The sequence below is a fragment of the Asterias amurensis genome, chromosome 17 (assembly GCF_032118995.1).
Source record: "Asterias amurensis chromosome 17, ASM3211899v1".
Lineage (NCBI taxonomy): Eukaryota > Metazoa > Echinodermata > Asteroidea > Forcipulatida > Asteriidae > Asterias > Asterias amurensis.
In genome coordinates, this window is record NC_092664.1 from 12,152,807 (window position 1) to 12,175,922 (window position 23,116).

General features: G+C 40.6%; 1 protein-coding gene across 3 annotated transcripts in view; it reads right to left on the minus strand.

Moving 5' to 3' along the window:
* LOC139949982 (mucin-5B-like) overlaps positions 1-23,116 on the minus strand; it is a 173,162-nt gene that overhangs the window by 125,656 nt on the left and 24,390 nt on the right. The window contains exons 23-35 of one of the 3 annotated variants that reach the window (XR_011787602.1): positions 22,728-22,932; positions 21,503-21,644; positions 20,297-20,484; positions 19,357-19,533; positions 17,503-18,951; positions 16,539-17,039; positions 15,600-16,028; positions 14,939-15,129; positions 14,050-14,422; positions 13,016-13,102; positions 12,470-12,850; positions 10,751-12,228; positions 947-982 (exon numbers count right to left, since the gene is read on the minus strand). Coding sequence is in view for 1 of the 3 variants with exons in the window: in XM_071948595.1 (XP_071804696.1) it covers positions 11,912-12,228; positions 12,470-12,850; positions 13,016-13,102; positions 14,050-14,422; positions 14,939-15,129; positions 15,600-16,028; positions 16,539-17,039; positions 17,503-18,951; positions 19,357-19,533; positions 20,297-20,484; positions 21,503-21,644; positions 22,728-22,932 (4,440 nt within the window). In the remaining 2 variants the exon portion in view is untranslated. Of the gene's footprint in view, positions 1-946; positions 983-10,115; positions 12,229-12,469; positions 12,851-13,015; positions 13,103-14,049; positions 14,423-14,938; positions 15,130-15,599; positions 16,029-16,538; positions 17,040-17,502; positions 18,952-19,356; positions 19,534-20,296; positions 20,485-21,502; positions 21,645-22,727; positions 22,933-23,116 lie in introns of those variants that run through there. The other 2 variants (XR_011787603.1, XM_071948595.1) reach the window with 2 other exon arrangements.

A 23,116-nucleotide genomic window follows, 5' to 3' on the forward strand; every position in this document is an offset into this window, starting at 1 on the left:
CGCCCCCGGATCGAGGCCGAATCTTACTAAATTAAAACCTCCCTCTGGAACAGCGCCAAATCATTGGTTCCAACCTATGTATAGAACAGCTTCAGGACACACTACACTACTACTAGATGAAATCGAACAAAATGTGAAGTTTCTCCGAACTGCAAGCTGGACTTTGATTTTATAAACGCTAAAAGGGTAAGTGATATTTAAGTTCTCGCAATAATGCTTGAATGTTTATTGGATTTCAGTCATTGCATGATATCAAATAATTGCCTTTTGCTTCTTTGTTGACTTGTAAACATAAGGCTAGACTTGTGACATTTTGGTTTTCACATCTGACTTTATTTTGGGGGATTTGCTGTTATCATTGTAGGACGTGAGCTTTCAACCGCGGAAGGAGAAATGATCGAGTGCAAGATGAACTTAAAGAAACCCTCGATCCAAATAAAAAATGTAATCTATAAATACAATTAACTACCTCAGTAATTATAGTCGAAAAGCTCAACCATTCATTTGTTTAATGGAGAAAATTACAAGGCAACTTTTATCATGGTGTGAGTCCAGTTCATTGTTCTGCTCATTGTGTGAAGAGTAACAGCCACACACATCCCACCTCCATAGTAAAACACTTGATTTCATTGAGTTGCCTGTTACTTTGTGTAAGCTTATTGACGTGACATATTGGAATTATGTTCAACATTTCTTGTCGGTTTATTTGCAACACTTAAAGGCAGTGGACACTATTGGTAATTGTCAAAGACTAGCCTTCACAGTTGGTGTATCTCAGCATATGCATAAAAATAACAAACCTGTGAAAGATTGAGCTCAATCGGTCATCGAACTTGCGAGATAATAAGGAAATAAAAAACACCAATGTCACACGAAGTTGTGTGAATCGGAGGTCTTGAAATCAAATTCGTGGAAAATTACTTCTTTCTCGAAAACTAGGGCACTTAGGGAGCCGTTTCTCACAATGTTTTATACCATCAACCTCTCCCCATTACTCGTCACCAATTATGCTAATAATTATTTTGAGTAATTACCAATAGTGTCCACTGCCTTTAAAGGAACTGGAAACGTTTAGTAATCGAGAAAGACCAGCATTTTCACTTGGAGTATCCAAACTTAGTATGCATAAAATAGAAAAACTGTGAAAATGTTGGTCATCGCGATCGATGTGAACTTTTCTTGCATGTTTTGTAATTTAAGCCAATAAAACCTGAGTATTGCAACTGCAGCAGAGTCAATCTCTGTAAGTATAGTTTTTGACTGGTATTCTGCTCATTACTGCTTAAGCAGAAACTTATTAGGCAATATTATTATCTGCATTTAAGTAGAGAATATCTTATAAAGCTGCTTAAAAAAAACTCTATGAAATTGGGCACAGCTTGTAAAATTGTATACAGACGGATAACATTACTGACATTTTTAGCTCTCAAAATGGGGCAGACATAACGGAAATTTATAGGAGTGTTTGCCCTAATGTTATCAGAGGCAAAAGTCTGGTCTCACCCAGCCCCGGCCAAGTCGTCGAGGAGACATCCCTTGAGCTGGGAGGGGGGGGGGGAGGGTCTGACTTCTTATAAGGGTTATAAGTGATCGGTGAGCCCTGTTTAAATCACGGGTGTGTCAATGCTTTGATTATAAGGAGTGGGCTGTGTGTGTCAAGGACCGCCATGCAGTCATGTACTGTAACAACTCCTGGTTTTAGAATTGACCCGGATTAACGGCTGACCTGGATTGCCAGTAGCAAAGAAGCTAAGCACATTGAACAACTATATGTGCTTACCAGAACAGGGTTTCAAGCAAGTTAGTATACCATGTCACGTGTTCACTTTGAAATATTTTTGTGTTTTTGCGACGGAACATTCATTTCAAGAGAAATTTGAATGAGTCAGGAGTTCGGCCGGGCGAAGGGGCTATTAAATCCTAAATCTTAACAAACGCAGACATTTTGATCACTACAGAATATGAAATTTACATTTAGCCATACTTAAGATAACACAAGAACTTTATTACCACACACTGGGGAGTTAAAACGGGCCTTGATTCAAAAAGTAATAAATAGATATATTAAAATATTAATTCAGAGCAGTCCTGAGCATTCGACAATGTGTACACTGCGAAATGACATAATTTCAAAAAGTTCAAATATAACACCAATTTGCAATTTGTTTCCCAAACAAATGTATTTTTGATACATAAGGGCAAGGTCAATCTGCCTTAGAATATGAAAGTTCAATGCGTCAGGTGCATGATAGCATTTTCTCCGTGATGATCACACCAAGACATGTAAAGGGTACACTTCAAATTTGATTTATTCATCTTGAAGGAGGTTGTTAGAGATGACTCTATAAGCGAAAGCCCATTAATGGCGCCAACCAAATTCGAAAATCTGTTGATGTGTGTTTTCCCCTCAGGGACAAAGTTTCTCATGAGTACCACATCTCATAACGGCAATACGGTAATAGGTTTGGTTTCAAGTTCTAAATCTTTACGGTGTTTCTTCCTTTTGTTTCCTCTTTAGGACTTCCTGCAAGATGAATACATCACCTTTGAAGTGTTTCCTGACACTCTTACTGGTAACAGAACTTATCATCACTACCACTGGTAACCAAGGTGAAAGGCATCTTGCAACGCGGTACAATCTCGGTGCAGAGTGCCAGTATATCCACTCTGAACTAAAGTACACATGCGCAGAGGGATCTGGTATCAGTGTTATTCCAGAGCCATGTTGTATACCTCAAGTCCGACATTTTGAGATTGTTGGTAACGCGATAGCGATCCTCAGAAAACGGGAGTTCAGTAGACACTTCTCAAACTTAAAAACAATGGATTTGAGGGATAACATGATAAATCGTATCCACCAGGGTGCGTTCCATGGCATGACGAAACTGAAGACCTTGGACCTGAGTGAAAACGAGCTGACAACCCTGGATAATTGGAGTTTCAAGGGACTGACGTCACTTACAACCCTAAATCTTGCCAATAACAAGATAACGAGTTTAAACCAGTTGGTTTTTAGTGGTCTTCAAGGGCTAACGATGCTGAAACTCGACAACAACAGACTCAATGTTCTGGAGGAAGAGGTTTTCGAATCGCTGGGGAATCTTGTCAGCCTTCAGCTCAATGAGAATCAGATCAGTCACTTAGAGAGCGAAAGCTTAAGCGGACTTCGTCGACTTGAGACACTGTCTCTGGCAAAGAATCGCATACAGGTTGTACCGGATATTCTGGATGAGATGCCATCGCTGAGAGAGTTGATTCTCAGCAATAATCCACTCGTATGTGACTGCCGAGTCATACCTCTGCGTAGGTGGTTGCTTACCTCCCGACACAACAACGGGCTGGGTGATGGTGGGATATTGTGTGCGTGGCCGCTGAGATTCAGAGGTAGGCATCTGTCCATGTTCAGTAGCAGGGCTCTGTGTCCACTGCCTCAACAACCACTCACAATGTCACCAAGGACTCGTTCCAGTATGACACAGAGACCCAGACCGGGCCAAGGGGTTTTCAACGCAGGTGACCATTCCACACCCGGGGAAGGAAGTTTCATACCCGGTGAAGAAGAACCGTACCATACCGTGAGCATGGATCAGTATCCTGCCGGGAAGACAACAGTGATCCCAACCGTCCCAACACACCGGCAGAAGGGATCCACCATCCCAAGTGTTGGCTTCCCAGCAACACTTACAGCACCAGCATCTGAGAAAACAGATTGGATGTTCTTCGACAACGTGCCGGATTCTCCAGAAATTCTCCCTCCCCTTCCAACAAGTCCAGTGTTTTTGCCACACAATCCAGCGATAACATTAACACCACAGTTGGGCGTTGGTTCAGGAGTGGCAACCCCGAATCCAAGACAGACTTTGCAACCTGGAGTGCCAGAGGGAAGACCTCCTGTAAATGAGCATCCACTGTTCCCAGGGAACGGTGCTGCACATCCATCAGGACCTGCTGTAGACGCACGCCCACATCACCCTTCTACATCCCAGGGACCTCATCCAGGCAACCCAGTGTTACCTACATCTGGGTATCAGACAACAGGAAACCCAAATATGACCTCGAATGACACCACCGGAACTACAATGTACCCAACTCTGCTTGATGTTGTACCTGGCAATTCAGATGCTACAATAACAATGCCACCGCCAGTAACCAGCAACAATTCCCACCAGTTCACAACAAGAGACGGTGGTTTGGGATCCGTTGATCCAATCAGTGGAGCTGGAGGCAGCTCTTCCAGTGCGGAATTACCCAATACCCCACCGATAACGTACGGCGTACCTGGTCAAAGTGCGGTGCTGCTTTGTGCTACTGATGAGCTGGTCTCAAAACCCCGCGTAAAATGGATGCGTCCTGATGGTGAGTTCATCACGGGCGTTGACAGCCGCTTCAGAGTCGATCAGGATGGATCACTATGGATTAAACCATTACGAGAGAGCGATGTTGGGAGTTACCGATGCATCATCAGACACCGGGAGAGCTCTAGGGTCGTCCTAGTCCGCCTCAGGGCAGCTTGTCCGTGTTCACGCTCCGCATCAATGGAAGAACAGTTCACAGAAGACTTGTTGTCTCCTGTACCGTACCCGCTCCCGCCGTTCAAATGCTCCTGGACACCGTTGGTGATTGCGGTAGTGATCACCTTCCAAGGTACCATTGTTGCGTGCGCCATTTTGTTCTGCGTCTGGTATACTCGATGTTACCGTCGTCAAACCTTCAAGATTCGCATCGAGGACGCGGAGAAACGCGACAGCAAACGGCTACGGAATAGCGATATATCTGTGCTGAGACGCTGCTCGAACCCCACAATCTCAACCAGTCAGCTGTCATCAAGAACAGCAAGCTACGATCAGGGATCTGCTCTTCACGTAGACTGCAGCGCCCTCAACCCATCGTCTGACGAACGCACCAGTAACACTCTCAGCGACTATATGAACACATACGTCTGCCAACAGATGCGTCGACACCAACTGCCGGTACCAGACTACGTTGATCTGGATCCGGACTCGAGGGATCTCGATGATACTTTATACTCCAGTCTCCAGCGGCGAGATTTTGGCAATCGTAGGCGGAGGTTCGTTACTGGGTGACAGTGTCAAGAACTTTCTTCGGACTTTGGATCGGAATTCCTTTTCTATGAGAAGACTGTGTCTCAACCTCGTTCCCAGTGGTGTACGATCTCTATGCGTCATTTTCTTTTCGTTCCCAGAATGCATTGCTCGATCGTTAGAAACGTACTTAGCCGGCGATTACGGCGCACTGCCTATGGTTGCGAGGCGAACTTTCGGTCGTCTTCTAAAATAATGTAGGTGAAAGGTGATTATGGGCGGACATTGACCTAGGCTTGAGACCACTCTCTTGCGTAATTTACGAGCCTCGAAGTTGGACGTCAGATGTTCAGGCTATCAGATTTTAAGCATTTTAGTGTACATTAACCATAACATAAATCTCATATGTGTCAGCATCGATGCAAGTCATGCGATCAGATTGTATTGACCATTATTAGTCAATTCGATACAGGGGCAAACAAAATAAGTATGGTTGATTAAATGGAAGCTGGATCTTTCAAAACGATGGATTGCAATAGGCGTCAACGGCCGCCATCTTTGATGAATTGTGCACGCATGAAGAGCTGAGAGTCACTTGCAGTGCGTACACACGTGCACTTTTCCATTGTTTTGCACCTAAGATGGCGGTCGATGACACGCGTTGCAACCCATCTATGTATGACAGTAAATTTATAATATTATTAATGTGCAATGAGGGTCATATAGTGAGTTGTTTACAAAAAAACAGTGGCACCCCTGTATGAACATTTCACAAAAGTATCATATGATGCTATAGGCGAAGTGTGATGTTACAATATGTCTCGAAGACGAAACTTAGTGATTTTTGAAATCGAGCCAACATGACTGTGCATTTTCCTGACTTGTCGACACTGCGAGATAAAAATTTGTCTTGCAATTACTATACTTAAAGCAAGAACTGTATGATAACAGCTGGACAAATTTGAAGGTGCGAAGGCTGCTATATCAATTCTTTGTAATAATTAGATTAAATCGATCGGTGCCTTTTACATAAATATTTACGAATTGGGATGTTAACCACTGGAAAAGGGGGGTATTGACTATCATTTTCCGGTTGTTACATATTAATATGTGCTTCTCTTGCAAGCATGATTTGACATGGGTCTAGCTTTGCTAAAACGACTGACGGTACGTTGTATATCGAATGTTAAACAACCTTTTGACTGAACTATACTTTGAGACAACTTTGTTCAAACTAATAGATGTTAAACTTGCATCGGGGATAAAGAATAGTAGTTTAGGTTTTTACCCATACACCGATGTGTGTAAGCACTGTATACATAGTACTTTCCCGAGTCCTGTGAAAAAAAATTCACAAGCATATTACTCGGTGGGATTTGAACCCACCTGGCTACCGGGCAATCTCGGTTGTCTAGTTGGTAACACACTACTCTGGAATTGCAAGGGTTATGGGTTCGAATCCCACCCGTGTAATATGCCTATGATATTTTTCACAGGACTCGGGAAAGTACTGAGTTTACAGTGCTAACAAACATCGGTGTATGGGTAAAAAAAAAAAAAATTAATGTGCTCAAACTGTTTACCAAAAATGACTGGTTTACTTAATATAAACTAGTTAACATATTACACCACTATAAGGCTTACATATGCACAAAAGGGTTACAATTCTAATATTGAATGCCCTCACGAGATTTTGAGAAAAATATTACGGCAAGTTTTCGACTTTCATATAATTTCGTACTGTTTCGCCCACCGTTGACCGATTTTCGGTGGCTCGAGTTAAAAGGGGTGACCTACAGATTAACTTCCCTTATATACTCAGTGACTTAAATTGACTGTGAGCTGGGTTTGAAAATAAAATAGGTGGAAGGATATCCCACAATCTCACATTTCACTAAACTTCGAGGCGCACAAACTGTAGGAAGCAGCTGTAGCGTACATCGGGCCCATCCGTTTCTTGCCCAAACAGGGACTTAGAGGTGTGTATAGCCATGTTTAAATTTACATCGGGGAAAAACAAAAATTGTGTATTACCCTCACGCCTATGTGTAAAACACTGTGTAGAAAACTCATCAACACTTTTCCAGGAGAACTGTGAACAAATGAGTCCCATTGCATAAAAAAAATTCGGAGCTGGCTGCTAAGGTTGGGTGGTCTGTAGTGAAACAACTGCCCTAGAATGGCAAAGGGCGTGGGTTCGAATCCATATTTGAGATATATGTGTGGATTTGTTTTCTAACAGGTCTGGGGAAAAACATACTTCACAACAACAGTGCCAGTGCCGGTGCCCCCCCCCAAAAAAAAAAAATAAATAAATAAATAAATAAATAAATAAATAAATAAATAAATAAATAAATATATTTATATAGGTTTTAAAGTTAGGACGATTTAGAATAACCGTTAATTTATGCTGACACGATGTAAACTGTATGAATAAGAAACAAAATCAGTTTTATCATGATGAGAATGTTTTGTATTATAATTAGTTGGAATCGCAAGTGCAGTCCGTGAATTTCATTGATTTTTCTATTTTGAAGGAAAATGCAGGCATGTTTGTGAAATACTGATATTATTTTACTGTAGTCCCTGTTCTGAAATGTAGTTGTTCATGGGCCGAATCTGTAATTGTCGAAGACCAGTCTTCTCACTTGGTGTATCTCAACATATGCACGAAAAACAAACCTGTAAAAATGTGAACTCATATGGAAGTCGAAGCTGCGAGATAATAATGGAAGAAAAAAAAACACCCTTGCCATCACACGAAGTTGTGTGCTTTCAGATGCTTGATTTCGGGACCAATCTAAATTTGAGGTCTCGAAATCAAATTCGTGGAAAATTACTTCTTTCTCGAAAACTACGTCACTTCAGAGGGAGCCGTTTCTCACACTGTGTTATACTATCAACAGCTCTCCATTACACCTTTCAAGTAAGTTTTGATGCTAACAATATTATTTCGTGTAATTACCAATAGCGTCCACTGCCTTTAAGGGAAGCTGTCATTTAATGAAACTATATAAGCGGTTCACACAGACTATGATTAACAATATTGTTCTTATTTATGACCATGAAAATTTCACCTTATGATCTTGTCATAGCACGCGATCCTTGTTAGGCGCACGTACACCCGTGGGTGTGTGTGGGGTACAAGAGATGAAGCCTAATTTAAAGGAACGTTGGTTGTCAAAGACCAGTCTTCTCACTTGGTTTATCGCAACATAATTATGCATAAAATAACAAGCCTGTAAAAATTTCAGCTCAATTGGTCATCGAAGTTTCAAGAAATACGAAAGAAACAAAAAACCTTGTACAAATTAAATTTGTGTGTTTTCATGTAGAAATAAAATGCTTCAGCTGAAAATATCTCTTTCTAAAAAATACGTTACTTCAGAGTGAGTTGTTTCTCACAATGTGTTATACTATCAGCAGCTAGCTCTCCATTGCTCGTTACCAAGTATTCTTTGAGTAGTTACCAAACGTTTACACTCGTGCCTTTTGAAGCTGGCAAAAATAGTCGTGTTCATGTTTTTGTGTGATCAACCATAATACATACAAATAATAATGATTGTGTGAAAATTTGGTTTATTGGGTTGTGTTATGGGAGAAAATATTTAAAATATTGAGCAATTAAGCACATTGTCCCATAATCTGTGGTTAATATAACACTGAAAATCAGCTGTTGCGCTTTTTTTTTTTTTTTGGATCGCATCTTTTTCGCAAATACAACTTCATTTCAAAATGAAACATTTCACCGAAAATTGGTTGTAGTCAATAAAATTCATAACATAAGTTTCTGGCTAAAATAATTAACCCATGACTCTTCAACCATGGAGGTGCTTCAACCCTGTATAATCAATAACACATTTTAAAGAAGTTCCTGTCGGCGTTTGGGCGTTGTGACGTCATATTAATGTCCAACCCAATATCAACCACGTACCCCAGAATGAGCGCAACCCCGCAAACTTTGCTTTGCCGCTAACTTAATGAGAGGGGACGACCAATACCCGATGAATAATATTAACTAGGCTGTACCCATTTTGTTGTTGCCTTGAATCGCGTCAGCTGTTCCGTTGAGTGATTGGTTAATCTCCGGTTGACGTCATCGGCTATCACCCTCAGCCCTGTTATCACTCAACAGCCCACTGCGTATAATGAAGGAACCAGTTTTTGGAATCCCCCTGGGGACGCCAGGAATAGCTCGTGACGTCATTAGACCGGGATAATTTTTATCCAGGGAGTATATTGACAAGCTTTTCAACTTACTACTGTCGGAAACCATGCAATCGTATTTCCCCTAAAAAGATTTGTGATCGTGTGATATATCTGGTATGTTTGATCATAATAACAAGTAATTGGTCTTTTTGCTCAATGGTTTTATGACATTGTGGTTTTGAGGAAGAGGTAAGTTCTCACTCAAACAAAAAGGCTTCAGCCTTTTATTAGGCATCTGAAACACACAAATTTGTACATGTTTTTTTTTCTGTCATTATTCTCCTGCAACTACAATAATTTTCACAGATTTGTTATTTTATAATAATAATATAATATCGAAGTCTTATATAGCGCACGTATCTACCAAACAAGGTACTCAAGGCGCTGAGTATATACAAACTTTCAGAAAGATAGGTTATTGCAGTGATGAATTTTGAGACCCATTAGTTAGCACCTTATAAGGGTTTACAAGGTGCTACGGCGCATTAAGCAGCCACAGCCAGGAACACCGGGGCGAACCCCTACTCTTTTCGATAAGTACACTGGGTTCTTTTACATGCGTTACACAACACATGGGACCAACGGCTTTACGTCCCATCCGAAGAACGAAGCAATGGTCAAGTGTCTTGCTTAAGAACACAAGTGTCACGGCTGGGGATTCGAACCCACACTCTGCTGATCAGAAACACCAGAGTTTGAATTCGGTGATTTTAACGCAATGTTGGGATTCGCCAATTAAGAATACTGGTCTTTGATAATGATTGTTGAAAACTAAGGGTGTCAAGTGACACAAAAAAAAAAAAAAATGAATGAACAAATAAAGCACAAAATTACAGCCACACTTTTTTTTACAAAGTTATTTATTACTATTGCTACTTTTTTAATGAGCTGAAAAAATGAATATTTTCAAGTCATCTACCATCAGTCTCGTACTGAAAATAAAGGCATTAATTTTTATTCATGCAATATTCCCTATGCAGACTGAAAGAACTACGGTATAAAAATCACACAAATAAAAAATAATAGCAAACACATTACAAGTAAAGATACAAATATTATAGTTAAATAGTGAGGACGGAATGTGCAAGGGATAGCGTTTATAATTGCAAAAAATGTACATATAATATTTAATTAAAAAATGTTGAAGAAAAAAAAAAACTTATTGTACAAATTTTGCATTATTGGAAACCCAATCATGGTTTGGAAAATACCTACTATTATTAACTTCAACGTATGGGGAGTGCATAACCTTAAGATTAAAAATTTAAGTGATGGAGATATTCACATAACCTGTGAAAATTTGAGCTCAATTGGTCGTCAAAGTTGCGAGATATGAAGGAAATAAAAAACATCCTTGTCACACGAAGTTGTGTGATTTCAGATGCTTGATTTCGAGACCTCAATTTCTAAACTTGAGGTCTCGAAATCAAATTCGTGAAAATTACTTCTTTCGTCACTTCAGAGGGAGCCGTTTCTCACAATGTTTGTATACCATCAACCTCTCCCCATTACTCGTCACCAAGTAAGGTTTTATGCTAATAATTATTCTGAGTAATTACCAATAGTGTCAACTGCCTTTAACTCCTACTCACAAATTAGACAGAAAACTGCTGAGTATTGCATAAAAACAGTAAACTGATGGAAAAAATACAAATTTAAAGACTAATTAATTGATAACATATTTTTTTTTGAGAGAGTGAGCATTTTGACCTACTTTCCTTTTCTTTTATAAGCAGAGAAACAAACCTAAATGGCAAACTCTACAGTGTACCTGCCTAAGCAAAGGTGCTGCCTTTTTATGTTATTTTATTTTAAAAAGTAGTTTTGTTGTTTTTATAAACGAAAAATTGTGACAACTATTTGGTGTTAGCGACTTTGGAACAAAACACAAAAATGTATTAATTGGTTGGCACAAATCTGCCTTTTGTATTAAAACAATAACAACTCTACAACCCCGACTCTAACATGTCTAATGTCCACTGCGTGTCTTATATTTGACCACACTTTGCATAAACGTAAACATTCTTACACCCATTTCAGATAGGCGTGCAGAACTAAATAGATTTGGAGCGACTCTAGGTCGACCCAAATAAATGTTGGTTTCAGACAGACAAACTTAACATAACATTTACATTGTCTCGGCCCGTCACAAGATCAGCGTCTGAAACTAAGGAGCTCCAGAGTTATCCAGATTGACTTTATCAGCTAATCCTTTGACTTCTAGCATGTCCAGTCGCTCCTAACTGATTTGAATGTCGAACCTTTTATGTACTTAATCCAGAATTTAGTTTGGGGCAACTCTTGAGCGCCTGTCTGAAACGGGTTTTACTTTAGTATTTCCAGTGCTACTTTGATTGATAAGGACATCTATTACAGTTGAATTAAAACGGAATTGATGTTTATAAATATTTGGGGAAGTCCCTTAATAATGTAGCTGTGTGTAGTAAGCTAAGATTCTTATTAAGACTGCTTACATTTGTAAAATAAAGTTTTAAACATAGAGCTATAGTTAACAGATTCACTAAGCAGGAGGGGCAGTCAAGTTGATTAATTGGGAAAGTCCACCGCTAATATTGTAGCTGTGTGTAGTTAGGTAAGATTTCCAGCTAATTAATGTTTCATAACCTTTTTAAACATAAGCCTCCGATTACCAGATTGGCTTAGCGTGAGGGGCAATCAAGCTGTTTGCATGAACATTCCGTCACAATATCCACTGGCAGTGTCACTGTTTCTCCGTCCTCGCACATAAGCTCGTAGTTGTCCACCTCGAACGCTTTGGGTCGACAGCACCCGCAGGAGCTATTCCAGAACTCGTTGCCATCGCTATCGAAACCACCGAAGGATGCGTGAGACTCACAGCGTCCTTGACATTGAGGGAGGAAGACCGGAGTAGGGGTTGAGCAGCCGTCTTTGCTGATGGTGATTGCATCCTCGGACATGATCGGCGAACATTTCTCGATGATATGAGATGGTGCAGCTGTGAGAAGGAAAGTTTAAGAAATAATCAGTCGAATGGTCACGCACACCAAATTCATGTTCTGGTGGCTGAGGCATGGGAGCGTGGATTTGAATCCCGGTCATGACACCTTGAGCAAAACCTTGAGCAAAACCTTTACAGCAACTTCTTCATGATTTTCTTTTTGACTGATTTTTTATTGTACATAAAATATGTGGAGAGCTTTTCAGTGTAAGTGAGTGTGCACTTGATGGATACTTACTTGTTATGACAACCTCTGGTGACGTCGATTCCACCGTAGTGACGACAGGCTCCTGCGTCGTCACGCATCCATTGCTCACGCTCTTACAACATTTCACTCGGATGGAGTAATCAAAACAAAATGGTGGCAAGCCCGTCTGGTCGGCATGGAGACAGATGAGTCCCTCATCGGGGGTACAAACCAATTTCTGATGCGTCATGTTTGCGTGTAAGTCGTGGTCACTCTTGAGGGCGCACAGTATCTCTGTAGGCTCCTCACAGATATCGTAGTTATCGCGGAATGTCGAGATCAGTTCAAACTCTCCGATTGGGCCGACTTTGAATTCGTCGTCATCGAGCCATGGGCTCCATTCACAGACCTCTGTGTAGGTCGGCTTGCAAGCTGATGATAAAAGATAAACACATCAATAAATAATGAATCTAAGTGACTAGCAAGACATGACAACTATAAGCATTATACATTTAAATTTTTGCCATTGTTTATTAAAAAAACCAACCCCTCTCCCCTCGCTTTTTCAGCGACAAGTTAACAAGTTATATCTCTTACGTGTTGTTGGTGCTTGGGTGGATGGAAGGGGATGCGTTGTGGGTTTCTTTGTGGTTGACTCCGCTTGGGAAGTGGTAGGTTCCTCAGCTATATATAGAAACCAAACATAAATTTATATTGAATATGGATGATTGTCATGGTAACATCATGTGCATTTCTACTTCTAGTTAATAAGCTGTGTTTCTGTGTAATGATATGTATTTTTTAATATTTTATATAATTATTGAGAGACGACGTCATGTAATTTCTAGTTTTGGATTCAAAAAAGTTGTTATAATCAGCACTGTGATGTCTATTGATTTCTAAAAACATAGTATTCAAACTCCCTCTAGCTAGATTAAAGATTAAGATAAAAAACATTTATTGTCATGATATATTTATTGTTATGATAAATCACTTGTCTTCCCCGCGTAAAGGATACCATACAAGACATACAAGAAAGGCATAGCAAAAATAGACACCAAGAATAAATTACAATTTACAGATATTATACAAAATACAAAGATATAAAGAGATGGGGAGCATGTTAAAAGTGCAACATTTATTATAAGACAAACAGGCAGTACCGATAGTCTAGTTGGTATGAAACAGCTCTAGAATTGGAAAGGTCATGGGTTCGAATCCAACCTGAGTAATATGCCTGTGATTTCTTTCACAGAACTCTGGAAAGAACTGAGTAACTCTGCGGGAAAGAACTGAGTATACAGGGCAAACACCCATCAGTGTGTTCATTAGAGCTGCTAAGCACAAAAATTTGCTTAGCACAAAATTTCTTCCTTGATGAAAATAGGATTACCAACAAAGTTTCCATTTGTTGCATGTTGCTTCTAACTGGTATTCTGCTGTTGTTTGCTTATCCTGAAAATCCCGTGGAAATTTGGTTGGCATTCCTGTTTTTATCAAGGGAGAAATTTCATGCCCAGCAAATTGTTGTGCTTAGCAGCGCTATGAAATTGAATAAATATTCTTTATCCCCGATGCAAATTTAACATCTGTTATACCTGTAGTAACTTCAATTTCAGTGGTTGACTCACCAGTTGTTGATTCCTGAGGGAGTGTGGACTCAGAAAGAGTAGTTGATTCTTGAATTTCAGTGACCGTCCGCGTGGTTGACTCAGCTATTCTCCTCGTGGTGCTGGACACAGGTTCTGTAGTCGGTAGAACCGTCGTGGGTGACACAGGTTTTGTGGTGTACACCGGCTCTGTCGTCGGAACGGCCGTTGTAGGCTGTGGTTTAGTTGTGGGTACCGTCGTTGATTCAGCGGCGACAGTGGTGACCGGAGAACAGGGTACCGTCACGTCGTGGCAACACTGTACACGGATCATGTAATCGAAGCAAAATGGCGGGAAATCTGTCTGTTCTGAATGGAGGCATACCAGACCTTCAGTGACGTCGCAGGTCACTTCCTAGAGAATGCAGAGACAGAGAGAATATTTAACGTAAAAAAACAGGCATTCTATCTTCAAACGACAGCTCAAAACTCACCTCTTCAAATGGGCATTTTCTAACTTTTGACTTTTTAACTGGCGCCCTTGAACTGTATTTTTTGTTAGATACTTTGCGCTTTGTAAAAGCCGTTTATTATTAATATTATTATTAATTGTCACATAGCTTAAAGGGAAGGTGTACTTTTGTGAAATCACTTTTTTTAATAATGGCACAAAAAACTTACATGATTAAGAGTAAACAGCATTTGTGAATCATTTCACTTTGTTTGGATGTAAAAAAAAAAAGTTATATATTTTCTTTTTACAATTTCTCTAAAACTACAGCACTTTATCAAATTATATTTTAGGTTAAGCTTTCTACCACCTTGATCTTTAAATCGTGTAAGTTTAATGTAAATCTGTGGACTTTTGTACAGAAAGTACATAAATGTAAAGCTTTTAATACTTTTATGGACTTTAGTTTTATAGCCTTACCTGACCGGTCTCATTGGAGTGAACTCCTGGCCGACTCTTCAAGACGCATTCTATCTTACTCGGCATATCACAGATGTCATAATCCTCACGGTATGTTGAAATCAGCTCAAACTCTCCCATTGGTCCCACCTTGATGTCATCATCCAGCCACGGTGACCAATCACAAATGGTCTCCACAGTCTCAATGCATTCTGGGAAGAGAAGTGGAAAATCAATGGTTGCTGATTTTGCAAGGTTTTGGATTTGCTATTTGTATGGTTTTAATAGTGTTTGAGTGCAAGCTCCTTTTTTTAAGCGATAGTTATCTTTTTAGTGTTGTCATCAGGGGTCTGGTTGTGTACTTAACACATTTGACTTGTTATACTTTGGTACAACCTTGACAGTCCCAGTACAAGTTGTAGTCATTGTTTATATGTTTGAATATTTATAATAAAATAAATATAAAATGTCGGGGCCTTTTTTCCTGTTTTTATACAAAATGGTCACCCGACATATTTTTTAAGATGACTGGCTGGGCTATTCTTAAAAAGTTGATGTTTTTGTCTGAGACAAGTAAAATGTAACTTTTTTTTATTGCCCTGCAGGCACTAAACAGATGTTTATTTTATTTGGCCTTAAGGCTGGCTACAAATCAAAGGCTAGTAACAAGCTGTTTAGTTACCCGTAGTAGTGGACTGCAAGGTAGTGCTCTCCGCTGTCGTAGACTCCGGTGGCGTGGTCATTCTCTTGGTTGTCACAACCTTAGTGGTAGGCAAGGGAGCTTCCGTACTACCACAAGGAATATACACACTCTCACAGCACTCAAACCGCACGCTGTAGTCATAACACTCAAACGGCTGAGTCTGTCCGTTGTTGAAATCTTGACAGATGAGACCGATATCCGGGAGACAGATGAGATCCTGACCGACCTCGTCGGCGCTGATGCTGTGGTTGGAGCTTAGGACACACTCGATGTTGTCTGGGCTCTCGCAGATTTCTCCTGGATGGGCGTCTTGGAGGTCTCCGATGAGCTCGAACTCCCCGTGTACGCTGTCACTGTCATCGTAGAATGGGGTCCATTCACAGCGGTATTCATGATGCGGTACACACACTGATTGAAAGGATAAATTGGCATTCAATGAGAAAAATGAATCTCAACTTACACTGTTTGGCGTCCAAAATAATCTAAGAAATCACAGGAAGTGATGTTGTTCACAAGGAGACAAGAAATGCAGTGTCTAGATGTTGATCTACTTATATTAGTCTTTCATAAAATAGAAAAAATGAGATGTCATTAAAGGCGCTTGACACGTTTGGTAATAATTGTCAAATTATTGGCCATTTTGCAAATTATTTGTCATTGTATTCTCAATCGGTGTATCCAAACATAATCTGCATGAAATAATAAATCTTTGATGGGTTTGGCTCATTTGGTTATCTCTTTTTCAAAAACTAGGTTACTTCAGAGGGAGCCGATTCTCAAAATACTATCAACAGCCTTCTTTTGCTTCTTTTTATGCTATAAACTCTTTTTGGGGGAGTTATTACCAATAGTGTCCCCAATGCATATAAGGGAATAACCCAAGTACTTTTGACTTTACACTTCAATGTAAATACTTGCCTGTGGTCTGTTGAACTTCCGTTGTAGATGGGACGGTAGTTGTTGGTGGGACAGTGGTAGTCTCCTGCTCAAGGGTGGTAGATTCCACCGTTGTGCTCTCAGCCGGAAGAGTCGACAACTCTGTCGTACTCTCTTCCGGTACGGTTGACGCAATTGTCGTTGACGGAGACTCCGTGGAACCACAGACTACCCGCTCATGTTGGCAGCATTGAATGCGTATCGAGTAATCGAGACACGCTTGAGCTTCAGAGTTGAAACACGTCAAACCCAGGTGCGTAGAGCACTGAACATCCTGCGTGGTCATGTTGTAGGAGATGCTGTGATCTCTGGCGAGGACACACTCGATGGCTTCCGGGGTTTGGCAGACGTCGTCGTAGAGACCGGAGTTGACGAAGTCTTGGATCAGCTCGAATTCGTAACTTGGATTGAGTGTTACGCTGCTTACGTCATCATCAAGATACTGACTCCACTGGCAGGTCTTGTGGACCCCAGGGACACATTCTGCAAGGAAACCGAAATTTAGGAGTTTGTTTAGTAGACATTATGAAAAATGTGCATATTTTAAAGGGGTAGATTGCTAAGTTGAGTCGCGAGTACCATTTTTTCGACTGCTCAACTACTCGGTTAATTGTGTTGCCGAATCATGATACAAAATTAGTCGAGACTACCTACTTGGTGAACCAATCGAGTCTCTCAAAACTAACCACAACAACATAATTTAGTTACATTAAACAATCAGACATCAGTGAGACAATCCCTCAATCCTTTTCGCCTGAATTTTACTATATTCTACCGTATTTACTGAAAAAAAATTACACATAGTAGCGACTAGTGTAAAAGTCGTGACTATTTGAGAACAACTAGTTGAGTAAAACAAAAATTGACTAGTAGCCCAGGCCTAGTACTGAAACTTTCAACAAGATAGGGTTAGGTTGTTTAACTGTAAACAAAGTTTTCAACTTACCGGTTGTTCCGGGCAAAAGTTCCGTTGTGCTTTCGATGACTTCCGCAGTGGTCGGTGATTCCGTTGTTGACTCTACGGTAGTTGCTTCATCAGGAGTGCTTTCTGCTGTTGTGTACTCTACCGTTGTGACTCCGGTTGTTGACGCCTGAGTGGATTCTATCGTTGTGACCTCTTGTGTTGATTCAGCAGTAGTGGATTCTGGGGGAGTTGATTCGACAGTTGTGGACTCTGGCGGGGTAGACTCCACAGTTGTTGATTCTGGTGGAGTGGATTCCACAGTTGTTGATCTAGGTGGAGTTGACTTGGTTGTTGTGGGTTCAGTTGGTGGAAGTGTTGTGGTTAACTTTGTAGTTGATGGTGGAGTGGATTCAACAGTTGTGGACTCTGGCTGAGTAGATTCAACTGTTGTGGACTCTGGCGGAGTGGACTCCACTGTTGTTGATTCTGGTGGAGTGGACTCGACAGTTGTAGGTTGTGGAGGAGTAGCTTTTACTGTTGTTGGTTCGGGTTTTGTAGTGGGTGGTAGGGTGGATTTAACAGTAGTTGACTCCGGTTGGGTGGACTCGACAGTTGTTGACTCTGGTGGGGTTGACTCAACAGTTGTTGATTCCGGAACTGGTCGTGTTGTGGATGTTTTACGAGTTGTAGATTCAACGACTGTAGTGGGTGGTAGGGTGGATTTAACAGTAGTTGACTCCGGTTGGGTGGACTCGACAGTTGTTGACTCTGGTGGGGTTGACTCAACAGTTGTTGATTCCGGAACTGGTCGTGTTGTGGATGTTTTACGAGTTGTAGATTCAACGACTGTAGTTGCTGGAGGTTGAGTAGACTCAACTGTTGTGGACTCTGGTTGGGTGGATTCAACTGTGGTGGATTCTGGTGGAGTGGACTCCACAGTTGTTGATTCTGGTGGAGTGGACTTGACTGTTGTGGGTTCAGTTGGTGGAAGTGTTGTGGTTGTTGGTAGGGTGGATTTCACAGTCGTTGATTCTGGGGGAGTTGATTCAACTGTTGTTGATTCTGGCGGTGTGGACTCAACAGTTGTGGATTCCTTCGGAGGGGTGGGTGTGGTTGTTGGTGGAAGTGTTGTGGTTAACGTTGTAGTTGGTGGTTGGGTGGATTTCACAGTCGTTGACTCAGGTGGAGTCGGCTCCACAGTTGTTGACTCTGGTGGAGTGGATTCAACAGTCGTTGATTCTGGTATAGTAGACTCAACCGTTGTGGACTCAGCTTCTTGAGTTGTTGATTCTGGTGGTGGTTGAGTCGTTGACTCTTTAGGAGTGGTGGCCTTAGTTGTTGACTCTGCTGTTGTTGGTGCTTCTGGAGTTGTGTCGGGTTGAGGAGGGGTAGTGGTGGGTGTGACAGTTGTGGGTTCTGGCTGAGTCGTTGGAACAGTAGTTGTTCTTACAGGCGTTGTAGGAATAACGGGTGTGGTAGGAATAACAGTAGCTACGGGTAAAACATGAAAACCTTTTGGTTAGTATGAAATTTTGGAATTAAAAAAGGATTTATGATCAAGATTTTGTAGAAGTAATTGAAGAAGGGGAGTTACCCTCTTTTTTCTAAAATGGTTTAGGAAGGAATGCAGAATAACCAAGCGGTAACTGGGGGCTGAATATCTTGTTTCTACGTGCTGTACCTATAAAAAGACCTTTTGTCCCAAATACAACTCGACCTTCAGCATCGTTGGAGATGCAGTTGAAATAATTTCTGTATTCTACTTTTGTGTTTGTTTTCTATTGCTTACTTTTTTTATTTTTTTATTTTGTCTGGTTTACTTCCTTATTCATCTTCTTGTACACAGAATCGCTCCTTTGTAATAGTGGGTTTTTTAAAGTTATTTTTTATACTTACGACATGGAATGCAATTTCCACTGCCGTCATCCATTGATCCTTCATTGCAGAAGCAGCCAGAGACAGGATCCTGGTCACATAGATGTGGTTCTTTGTCCCAGGGGAAGCAACTGGTGTAGATGTCATCCGGGCAAGTACACTCTCTGTAGTGAAGCTCATCACTCTTGCAGTCAAATGCTGATGAGGTTAAACAAGAACAGTTTGTATTTAAGTAGGATTTAATACTTGGCAGAAGACGATCAGAGCATACTGATCAAAATGCGAACGGTTCTTTTCAGAACCACCCCAACTCATTTAGGGATAGTCATTACATGGTGTTACCCCAAACCTTTCCATATAGTTTGTATTTAATGTTAAACTTTTTATTCATGCAAGTCTCCAGACACCTGAAGGCCACTTCATGGTGTGGGCTGCAATCAACATTTTTTTCAAGTGGCCGTTGCCACCTACTCCTAGGGCTGCAACAGGGTTACCCCCTTTACAGTCCATACAGATGCAGGCTTGGGTATCTTCAATAGGAAGCCTGGCTGGTAGAGCAGAAAGCACTCCGTCTCCAATTTCATGGCAAAGTAATAATTGTTTTCACCATCATAAAAATCAGGGCCCATTTCTTGGCTCTGCTTATAGTAAGCATAGAATCTACACTTGAGGACGCAGGGAATTCTGCGCTTACGTCAAGCGTATTTGACAGGTTTGCAGGGAATTTTGGTTCGCGCACTTGCGTACTCCCTGTTACTAGGCATTCTACGCTTACACAGCTAGCGCAGAAATTTGGCGCTTGCCTTGAAAGCAGAGATTGCTGTACAGAATTTCAGCGGTAAGCAGAGCCATGAAATTTGACCCCAAAGTCTTGCTCTGTATGTTTGACAATGGACAACACAAAGATGGCGACAACAATTTTTAGTGTCACAGCACCTCGAAAACACTCTTAAGAACTTACGACAGAAGTCGTTTTCCCTCCAGTCCATGCAGACACCGTTTGCGGCACACTCAGTGACGTAGGCTTCAAAATCCCAGCAGTCTACTTGATTGGCAAAGCAGCCATTGTAGAGACAGTTCTTGTGGAACATCTCCGGATCTACCACATGGTGGCAGTCACTGAATAAATCTTCATACAATTTGTCGCACCTATGGTTAAAAAATTTTTTTAAATATTGTGAGTTTCTAATTCAATAATTCTGTTCATAAAACATTTAATTCATGATCTCTATTCTCTTAACAATCTTTTGTGTGTGTGTTAACTTTGTAACCTTGTAAATCTGAATGGTGTCAACTTTTTTAAATTTTTTTTTTATTACAATAAAATAAACAATTAATAATAATGATTGCAGTTACAAAGACAAGGACACTAGGTTGTTTACAATTATATTATAATATAGGTGTGAACAACTAGTGTCAAATAACAAACAACGCTACAAAAACCACATGACTATATTCCAAAATATAAGATAGGATATAAGAAGTAACAACCCTGCACTAGTAGTGCAGTTAGTCGCAAGTAAACATCTAAGAGATCCGGGTACTTATCTTCTATTAGCATTAGTGCCAAATGCTATTGATATTCTAGATTGTAGGATGGAGGAAAACATCCACCAATGCGCAATTTCATGATAATAATATTAATAATAACAATAATAATTTATTCACTTATTATGCGCAAGTTTCATAAAAAAATATGTACAGATGCGCATTACAACAATATACAGATATTAACAATAATTTAAACAGATTTATTTAAAAACGGTAATTACACTGAAAATTACGAGAACATAGAGCTGCTTAAGCATGATAACATTGCTAAGCACAAAAAAATTTGTCTAACCAGGATAGGGTTTCCAGCCACACTATCATGTCACATGCACAACTTGTGACTGGCATCCTGCTCATTTCATAGCAACGTTTCTGCTTAATCAACTCTTTGAAATAGACCGATCCATTTAGCTCCGCCCCATTGCGTATTGATCAACCACAACGCAAGTAAGGTCGACAAATAAGGTCCGACATGCGTGCGCGTATGCTTGGCGTGCGCGGCAGATTGTGCATAAAGGCATTGGAGAGGCTCACGTGTTCTTGCTCACACGTGCGTCGTGGGCGGAGCCTACTGGATCGGTGTATTGTGCCCAGGCAAGGAAGGAGTTGTACATACCATTCCACAACATCAGGGCCAGGTATACACTCTGTAGGTTCAGCTTCATCACAGCCACACTCTGATGGGATAGAGGGCGGAGCAAGCCAATCACAGCAGGTGCCGTTCTCCTCGCAAGTTGGTTCGGGATTACCACAATTACCTGTAGGACAATATTTGATCGTAATTTTGGTTTTTGGTAGAGTGGCGCGGCCGAATGGTTAAGAGTATCGAACTCAAGTTCTGGTGCTAAGTCACCGGAGTGTGAGTTCGAATCCCGGTCGTGACACTTGTGTCCTTGAGCAAGACACTTGACTATTATTGGTTCTCTTCACCCAGGGGTATAAATGGGTACCTGCGACGGTAGAGGTTGATATTGTGAATGAAAAAGCTTTCGGAGTGCCACGGCAGCTCAGGGCTGTCCCTTATGGGAGCTGAGAAAGATTAAAGGGATGTTTATTGGCCCAATGACCAGGGGACTAATGTAAAGCGCATTGATACAGTTTATTGTGAAATGCGCAATATGAGAATTTGTTATTATTATTATTTGTTATTATTTACCCATACACACCGATGTGTCTAAGCACTCAGTGCTTTCCCGGTACTTAAGCCTCGAGCATCATAGCTTTCTTTACATGGAGTGCTTATCCAGGTATATCATCATGTGCTCTTTTCATATTACATCATATTTTCATTTTGGTTAATAAAGCGTTGCTGTTGTTATTTGTTAGTTATTTTGTTCCTGTTTGTACGTCCTCTGTTTGTCAATTTATCTTGTCTCTGTCTGCCCACGCGCTGATTACTACAAACATCGCCTTATCGAACTGGCCTCCTACTGTTAATTTGCTTTGACTGTATAAACCAAATACTACTCTGTTTGCTGTGTTACATTGTACATGCACTCTGTAATGCTGTGTTTTTGACAGTCTGGAAATATTAGTGAATTATTTATTTATTTATTTATTTCCTTTATTTACCCAGGGTAAGCCAAATCAGTAAAAAATAACTGGTTTCCATTTGGACCCTGCAAACAAGCTAACATATTAAAAGCAAACATAAAACTGCGTGAAAAAAATTTACGATATACAAATTAAGTAAATATTTAAGAACATTACGGAAAATTAAAGGCAATATTAACAAAAATAATTTAAAAAAAAAAAAAAAAAAAAAAAAATATCATAAGAGTAAATTTTATAAACTGTCACAGAATTGAATTGAATTATTTTGATATAAGCAGGTAACTTACCGCAGAGTCCCTCCGTATTATTATAGTAGATTACTTTAGGCACCTCCACCTTAAAGTAGTGTAGATCCACAGGGAGGTAGCGCACCTGCAGCCCGATGCTAGGTGCATCAAACAGCATGTACAAACCAGCTATCTCCACTGTGAAGGAGTCGAAGGAGAGAACTGGAGGGGTGTAGCGATCACCGTTTATAATCACCTCGTATTCCTGATTGGTCAGAAAGGAAAATCAAAATTATTTCAAAATTTTAGTTCAGATAGATGGTCTGCATACTTGTACAATTTGAGGCAGAGGTCACCCTAAGCTGCGCTGGACCCTAAGCTGCGCTGGATAGACAATGTCACAAAGTGGAGTGTTAGAAGTGTAGGAGAGCTGAGAAGAGCAGCGATTG